The 8,379-nt window shown below is 44.0% G+C and overlaps 1 protein-coding gene across 1 annotated transcript in view; it reads left to right on the forward strand.

Moving 5' to 3' along the window:
- The window catches only part of PLA2G4F (phospholipase A2 group IVF), a 56,836-nt gene that overhangs the window by 19,577 nt on the left and 28,880 nt on the right, over positions 1-8,379 (forward strand). Inside the window, exons 6-7 of the mRNA XM_015408609.1 lie at positions 2,618-2,660; positions 5,282-5,348. Of these exons, the coding sequence (XP_015264095.1) occupies positions 2,618-2,660; positions 5,282-5,348 (110 nt within the window). The remainder of the gene's footprint in view (positions 1-2,617; positions 2,661-5,281; positions 5,349-8,379) is intronic.

Here is an 8,379-nt window from a genome sequence, read left to right on the forward strand (position 1 = left end):
ATTCCATGTGTTAATCACTCTTTGGGTGAAGAAGTACTTCCTTTTATCTGTTCTAACCTGACTGCTCAGCAATTTCATTGGGTGCCAACGAGTTCTTGTATTGTGAGAAAGGGAGAAAAGTACCTCTTTCTCGACCTGCTCTATCCCATGCATAATCTTATAAACCTCGATCATGTCACCCTTCAGCTGTTGTTTCTCCAAGCTAAAGAGCTCCAAACGCTTTAACCTTTCTTCATAGGGAAAGTGTTTCAACCCTTTTATCATTCTAGTTGCCCTTTTCTGCACTTTTAAGGTATGGTGACCAGAACTGTACACAGTATTCCAAAGGAGGTCGCACCATTGATTTATATAGGGGCATTATGATATTGGCTGATCTGTTTTCAATACCCTTCCTAATAATCCCCAGCATAGCATTGGCCTTCTTTATTGCAGTCACACACTGTCTCGACATTTTCAGTGAGTTATCCACTACAACGATCTCTCTCTTGGTCAGTCTCTGCCAGTTTGGACCCCATCAACGTGTATTTATAGTTAGGATTTTTGGCTCCAATGTGCATCATCTTGCACTTGGCCACATTGAACCCCAATTGCCACATTGATGCCCACTCGCCCACCCTCGACAGATCCCTTTGGAGGGCCTCACAATCCTTCCTGGTTTTCACCATCCTGAACAACTTCGTATCATCCGCAAATTTACCACTTCACTGCTTACTCCCAACCATTAATGAACAAGTTAAAAAGCATCAGACTGAGTACTGATCCCTGCAGTACCCCACTGCTTACCACCCTCCACTGAGAAAATTTCCCATTTATACTCACTCTCTGTTTCCTATTGATTAGCCAGTTTTTGATCCACAAATCCTGTAATTTTTGAGCTTACTTAGGAGCCTTTGATGAGGAACTTTATCAAAAGCTTTCTGGAAGTCAAGGTAAACAATATCTATTGGGTCCCCCGTGCCCACATGTTTGTTCACCCCATCAAAGAACACTAACAGGTTAGTGAGACAAGATGTTCCCTTTACAGAACCTATGCCGAGTCTGCCTCAATAGTTTTTGTTCATCAATGTGCTTACTAATTCTTTTCTTAATAAAAGTTTCCACCAATTTACCCGGTATCGCCGTCAGACTGACTGTAATTTCCCGGATCTCCTCTGGAACCCTTTTTAAAGATGGGAGTGACATTAGCTACCTTCCAGTCAATGTTCCCTCTAAGCTGTGGAGTCTTGTGAGCAAAAATCCTACTTTGTGAGCTACAGGCATTAAAGTTGTGAGCCAGCCATTTGGCGACTGCACAAATCAGTTTGCTTTGAGGCCATCCTTCCTGAGCTAAGGCAAAAATCTGTGAGCCGGAGGCTAAAAAACTGTGAGCTAGCTCACACCAACTCAGCTTAGAGGGAACACTGCTTCCAGTCCTCAGGAATGGAGGCAGATTTTAAAGAAAGATTACATATTTTTGTCAGGAGATCCACAAGTTCACATTTGAGTTCTTTCCAATAGACCAGTGAGCTGACCACGAAGACAGACCATCATGACTGTTACTGCCATCTTAAGCAATATTAGTATAGATTTGTACTAGCCCTTTATTATAATGAATTGTTTTAAAAGGTTTTATGATTCTGACAATTGTTATTTATGTGTTTTTATCTTTTATGTAAGCTGCTCTGAGCCTGCCTTGGCAGGGAGGGTGGGGTATAAATTGAACAACCAAACAGATAAATATAAACATCACAGGTTTGGGTCAGTGTTGGACAGGGGTGTTTAATGGCTAAAAGCATCCTTGAGCCTTAATGATCTGCTGTTTGCTAGTTTGTATTTATGAAGTTTCTTTGATACATTCGTGAAGTTTCATTGATTTGGTCAGCTCTGAAATACTAGAACATAGAGCTGAATTTCCAGAAAAAAGATTTCTCCGTGCATAAATTTGCCTTTTTAAATTTCCCCTCATGGAGTGATCCAATAAGAACTGTTTGTTTGTATTGTGGAGACAATCTTGCATTGCTGGCATAGCACCCACACATTCATTTTCGGGAAACGTAGCTTTTTGCCTGTATTGCAGATTACTTTGGCCCTATCCCATTGCAATGCTTAAGCACATTTGTATTATCTTCCTCTGCTCTTCCCACTAGTGACATACTAAAAAAGAATATTGCATGTTGGCAACTGCTGGAATATTTGGTTGCTTTAGGAATATTGGTACATGATTTCCCTCCTCCAATTCTCTTACTGAGTCACTGGGCATTGTGGGTATCATGAATGCTTTTAAAGATACTTCATTTTTGTCTGAACTCTCATTGTTGTGCTCCTGGCGAATTTCTGCAAAGTAAAACTGAGAGGTGACAGTACTCTGCAGCTTCAACAAACTTTTTTTTTTTTTTTAAGTAGACCGGCATAGGTGAAATGAAGAATAATGGTGTGACTGGCTTCTTTCATAGGAAAGATTCTGAGTCATGGGATTTTTGTCTTCACACTTGCAAGAAAACATTGACAAGACTGTGGTGCATATATATCCCTACTATGCTGTGGGGGGGGGGGGTTAAGAGCGGGAAAGTAAAAAACTATAGAACAACAGAGAAATAAATTGTCAAAAATTATTTACCTCAATATTTTGTTTTTATAGTTCGGATACTCCTACTGAAGTTCTCACAAATGGAGTCCTTGTGGTGAGTGTATAGAAAATCAAATGGCTGCAGATTCCAGAATTATTTATTGTCGATTTCAGTAGTTAAAATGGTATATAAATATGTCTGGGGCGACCTTGGACTCCCCCTGGCCTGCATGGCCATGGCGCAGACACACCTGGGGAGGATGAGGACTGGCTGGTGTCTTGCGGCAGCGGATGGAGCAGGCAATCTTCAGGGTCCCTCGCTGTCCCTAGCAGTGGCATGGAGAACATGCCAGGTCTGGCTGGGGAGGAAGGGAAAGTCAAGCTGGTGTCCAGGAAGACAGGCGGTGCAGAGCATTGAGAATGGCCGTGGCACTGGCCTGCCCCTTGGTGGTGTGAAGGGAGTGTCTGGGGCCTGGGACAGCAGATGCTCCTGGGTTCTGGGGCCAAGAGAAAGAACAAAGGTCGGGCAGTTGGCAGCAATGAGGACCTGGGCAACCATCACCGGCTGGGACATGGCTTGGGCTCAGGGAAGCCTGATGGGTAGTGGGGGGCAGTGTTCCCTCTAATTTCAGTTAGTGTAAGCTAGCTCACAGTGTTTTAGCCTCTGGCTCACACATTTTTGTCTTGGCTCAGGAAGGATGACTCCAGAGCAAACTGATTTATGCAGGAGCCAAATCGCTCACTCACAACTTTAATGCCAGTAGCTCACAAAGGAGAATTTTTGCTCACAAGACTTCACAGTCTTGTGAGCAAAAATTCTACTTTGTGAGCTACCAGCATTAAAGTTGTGAGTGAGCAATTTGGCTACTGCATAAATTAGTTTGCTCTGGAGCCATCCGTCCTGAGCTAAGACAAAAATGTGTGAGCTGAAGGCTAAAAACTGTGAGCTAGCTCACACTCACTCAGCTTAGAGGGAACTGCTTCCTACACCTTTCTGAGGCTGGCTGACTAAGGGAAAGGCAGGCTTGGTGAAGAGGGGCAGGGGAGCGCCCAGTAGAGTGATGGGAAGTCCCAGGGGTCATTTCCTACCGGAGCACACTGGAGCACAACTCCAGCAGTAAGGATACCAGGGCGGCCCCCCTGTCACTGCCTTTCCTGGCACACCTGCTGATGTTCCTGCGCGCTCTTGTCCCTGGCTGGCCAGCTGTGGCCATAGCCCCGGACTGGGGGAGAGGGCCTGCAGCCCCGCCACAGCAGCTTGTCTGCCCAGCCTGGCAGCAGCCGCGGCAAGAGCTGGGATGGCACCGACAGCAGCAGCGTGCTCATCCCACAGCCGCCTCCTCCTCCTCCGTGCCCAGCTGAGTGCAAAGGGGGCTGCAGGCGAGGTTGCCCCCTGGAAGGAGAGCTGTGGTGGCGAGAAAAAGTTGCCGCGAGGATTTGAAAAGGAAAGGGAAGTGGCGCCACCTGCCCCAGGGGCTTCCTGTGCCGAGCGTGCAACGGCCACTTCCTCTTTTGGGCGAGGAGGAGGAGGAGGTCTAGGTGGTGTCGGTGGCCCACACTTCTTCCCCAGAGCGCTGCCGGCATGGAATATGAGGGTATGAGCTTTCAAGAGTCAAAGCTCTCTTTGTCAGATACCAGAGGTAGTTTGCCGTTGTCTGTTGATCAACCTTGAAGTTCCTTGGTGGTCTTCCATCCAAGGTATTAACCAACACTGACCATGCTTAGCTTCGGAGACTGGTCTAGCCTGGACCATCCAGGTCAGGGCGGGTACTGATGGCCAATCTGTCTGCCAGGGAACTTTGTCTGCTGTTACATTTTCTCACTGAAGAAACCTGATAATTTCCCATGGAACCTCAGTGGAAAACTTCTGCTCTAGTAAACTGTAGAATACACATGGTCTTCTCCTGGCAACATTTCCTCAAGTTGCTTGTCTAAAAACTCTTTCCTTCCACTCATTTAAAATTTTTTTAGCCTTATTTACAATGCAGAGCACTGAATCATAGCAATGTATCCTCTGTCTTCCAGTAATGATTATTTTCAGGTGCAGGATAAATCATTGACTAAGCAGCTACTGTCTGTACAAACAATATGATGGTGATCCACTTAGGATCAATTACTGAGCCAATAAAAGGGTATCAGTGGCCTAATTGCATGTTATACTTTCCCCAGAGCTGATTCTAGGTTGGGTGGAGAAGCGTCTTCTGACATTCTGCCCTTTCCAGGCATGTAAAGCCCTAATTCTGATCAGAACTCTAGAAGTCAGAGAGTAGGGCTTATATCATCCCTCCATGCCTTTTTCCTAATCTGAAACAGCTCTGGTGAGAAGCTCTTTGTCTTATTATGGAAACATAACATGTAGCTCATCAATATACATGCAAACCCCCACCCCTGGGGCAAATAGTGGGTTTCAAATGGGGGCCATGCATGCTTGGGAAGTACAGAACTTGGGGGGGGGGGCTGTTTGAGGCTTTTCTATATGTTTTAAATGGTTTGTAAGCTATCATGAGCCATGGGTAAAGGTGGGATATAAATAATAAATAAACTTCAGAACATGCCTCTTCACCTGACCAAGGGATGTCCTGGAGAAGACAAAATATGTAGTCAGGCCCTTCAGTTACATCTTTGTTCTGTTGCAGAGTTTACAGCTAAACTTTTTTACTGTGCATTCACTGTGCTACAGTTCACTGATGCAATGTCATTTGAAAACTGATCGTTTCCCTCCCAACTTCCATATAGGCCTATCCGTGCCTTTGCCTGCAAGGAGTAATTAACAAAGATGAAAAGTTCAAGCTGACAGAACACGGTAGGTCTGTATTTATGCTTTCCCCCTCCCATGATTTCCATAGTGGAAAAAATGTGGCTGTGTTGTAATGGGGTTCTCCTGTGAATGAGCTCTGGGTTTTAAATGAAATGTAAGTCAAGTCTGAAAAAAGCTGGCAAGTTCTCAAGATTCTGGCAGGATGGTGAGCAATCTAATTACTGTTATAGACTGACCAGCAAGCCCAGTCCATCTGCCCTGTTCTTCCCATCCAAGCTGAGTCCAAAGCCTCAGTGTCCAGACAAACCTTTGATAGTATCACACAGAAGACAGGTGTGATGGACAGGTCCTGTTCCGCCTCTCTCACAAACAACCAGTGACAACTGATGGATGGAATGTTGGGAGGAGACCTGGCAGTTAGAGCCCTTAAATCTGCTGGAAAGAGCGCTAGAGCTGTTTGAGCTAGTGATTGAGAATGTAGTAATCTGAAGCTAACTGAAAGGAAAATCACTTGTAACAAGTTCAAGTTTCAAGTTTATTTACACGGTGAAGCGACCAGCCAATATAAAACATTACCTAGAGGAATAATAATGTAACATACACTATAAATACATAAAATTCAGATGGATATATAAAAGAACATTAAAACGAATACAGTATATCATTAAAACTATACAACACAATGCTAATTTGTCATCAACTTGCTACCCTGTTTCCCCAAAAATAAGACCTACCCCAAAAATAAGCCCTAGCAGGATTTCTATGCATTTGTGGTATAAGCCCTAGTGTGTCTTCTTGAGAAAAAATAAATATAAGACAGTGTCTATATTTTGGGGAAACACGGTATCTACGGTACAAGCTTCCTCTTTTTAAGGGCCAGGAAGCAAAATTTTGCCACCGCTAAAGATATCCTCTCTTTCCGGTCTTCCAGCAAAAAAATTAAAATCCTCAATTCCGCAAATTTCAACTGGACATCCAAGGGTTTAAATTTGGACAACAATGGGAAAATTAACAGCTGTCTCTCCTTAGCATAAAAATTACAATGTAACAGAATATGTGATACTGACTCTATATCAAAATTTGTACATGGGCAGCATCTTTGGGAGATAGGCCAACGCAAAAACCTTCCTCGTAACAGATTAGAGGGTAGGGCATCAAAACGTGCTCTGGAGAAAGCCTATCTATAGCCGTCGTATGTGATGTTAGAATGATATGGAGCGGGAGCAAAACCTGTCCAGGATTTTAAGACTCCATATCTTGAGGGTAAGAGCGCTTCTTCTGTCTGAGCCTCTATATCTATTAGGCGTTGGGTTACCATAGATTTAGCTTTAGTCAATCCTAGCTCCAACAGACTTGCAGGATGAAGCCCAATTGAACCGAGTTTGGCTAATATTTTAGAGGACCAATCAGGGTATGGAGTAGCAGCAAGTAAAGATGGAATTAGACCTGTAGGCTTCAAGTGCGTTCTTAACCAATAAAAAATCGAAGCTATCCAGATTTTCGTTTCCATTTTTGTCACCCCAATCTCCTGCCTAAGAACTACATTCGCTGTACATTTAGGCGCATTAAATAATGCTCTAATAAATTTAGATTGAACTTTTTCCAGGTCCTTAAAGTTATTATCACTTATTGTAATTACTTGTGTACCATATGTGAGTTGGGTTAAGACCTTTGCGTCAAATAATTTCAAAGCCGCTAAAATTACACCTTGGCCCTCCTTTCTAACAAATCTAATAATAGCATTAACATTTCTCTCAGCAGAACAGATTGTAGAGGCTATATGTGCTGAGGAGCAGCCATTATAGCTGAAAATTATCCCTAAAGACTTATATGTTTTTACTTGCTCTATAAGTTGTCCATTTATTCTCCAAGAATCTTTCTTATATACCCTGTTAAAACGAATAATCTTAGTTTTGGAATAATTAATCATTAATAACAAATAGTCTTGGAAGCATGAATCAAGTTAGGGATCAAAAGTTTGTGTTAAGAAATTTAACTGAATCACTGTTTACCTGAATCACTCCAGTGTTGCTTACAGTTTTCAATAAAAGTTAATTCTTTTATGGTTAACCCCATTGACCGTACGGTCTCAAGGAAAGAAACACACTGTCTCAGGGTAGGAAACACACACACACACACACACACACACGTAAAACCAGTCTGGCTTCAGCCTCTCTCTGTAAATATACTTATGAATAAATGATGGCAGCAGGAGATTGAAGCAGTGTTTGAGTACCAAACCCAGAAACTCTGTGAAGTGTCTGTTTGAGTAGTGGTTAATAAGTGAACTGGGCTGCCCTGTCTGGTGATGTGTGAGGAGTGGTTAATAAGTGAACTGGGCTGCCCCGTCCAGTGTTCCCTTTAAGCTGAGTTAGTGTGAGCTAGCTCACAGTTTTTAGCCTCCAGTTCACACATTTTTGTCTTCGCTCAGGAAGGATGGCTCCAGAGCAAACTAATTTATACAGAAGCCAAATCGCTTGCTCACAACTTTAATGCCAGTGGCTCACAAAGTAGAATTTTTGCTCACAAGACTCCACAGCTTAGAGGGAACATTGTGGTGACGTCTTCGTGAATGAGAAAGGGGACTTCATGAGTGAAAGAAAAGACAGGTGGCAAACTGTGGCTGCCTGATCTACCCATATCTCTGAACCTGTGTGACAGAGGTTATGATGGGTGGTAGTGTCTGTGAAGTGTGGGGTAACAAGGGGGAATCAAGAAAGAAACAAAAAATGAATGTCATAGCTGCGCATGACCATGAACTAAATGATTGTGTATGAGCAGGAAACTGCCACAGATTGCCATACTTTTACTGCTCTTCCTAGGGCTGCCAAGCTGCAGCGGGGGATCCATGCATCTTCACAGGATCCCTGCCGCGGGGGACAGCGATACGTGTTGCTATGCGTCGCTCTGGCAACAGGGCTGTTTGGAGTCCCATTACCAGAGCAACGTGTAGCGTCACATCCTGGTGATGGCGGTGCAATGCGTATCACTGTCCCCCACGGCAGGGATCCTGTGAAGACGCATGGATCCCCTGCTGCGGCTTGGCCGCCCCAGCTCTTTCCCCCCCATGAATTCT

The sequence above is a fragment of the Gekko japonicus genome, unplaced genomic scaffold (assembly GCF_001447785.1).
Source record: "Gekko japonicus isolate JY-2015 unplaced genomic scaffold, Gekko_japonicus_V1.1 scaffold1710, whole genome shotgun sequence".
NCBI lineage: Eukaryota > Metazoa > Chordata > Lepidosauria > Squamata > Gekkonidae > Gekko > Gekko japonicus.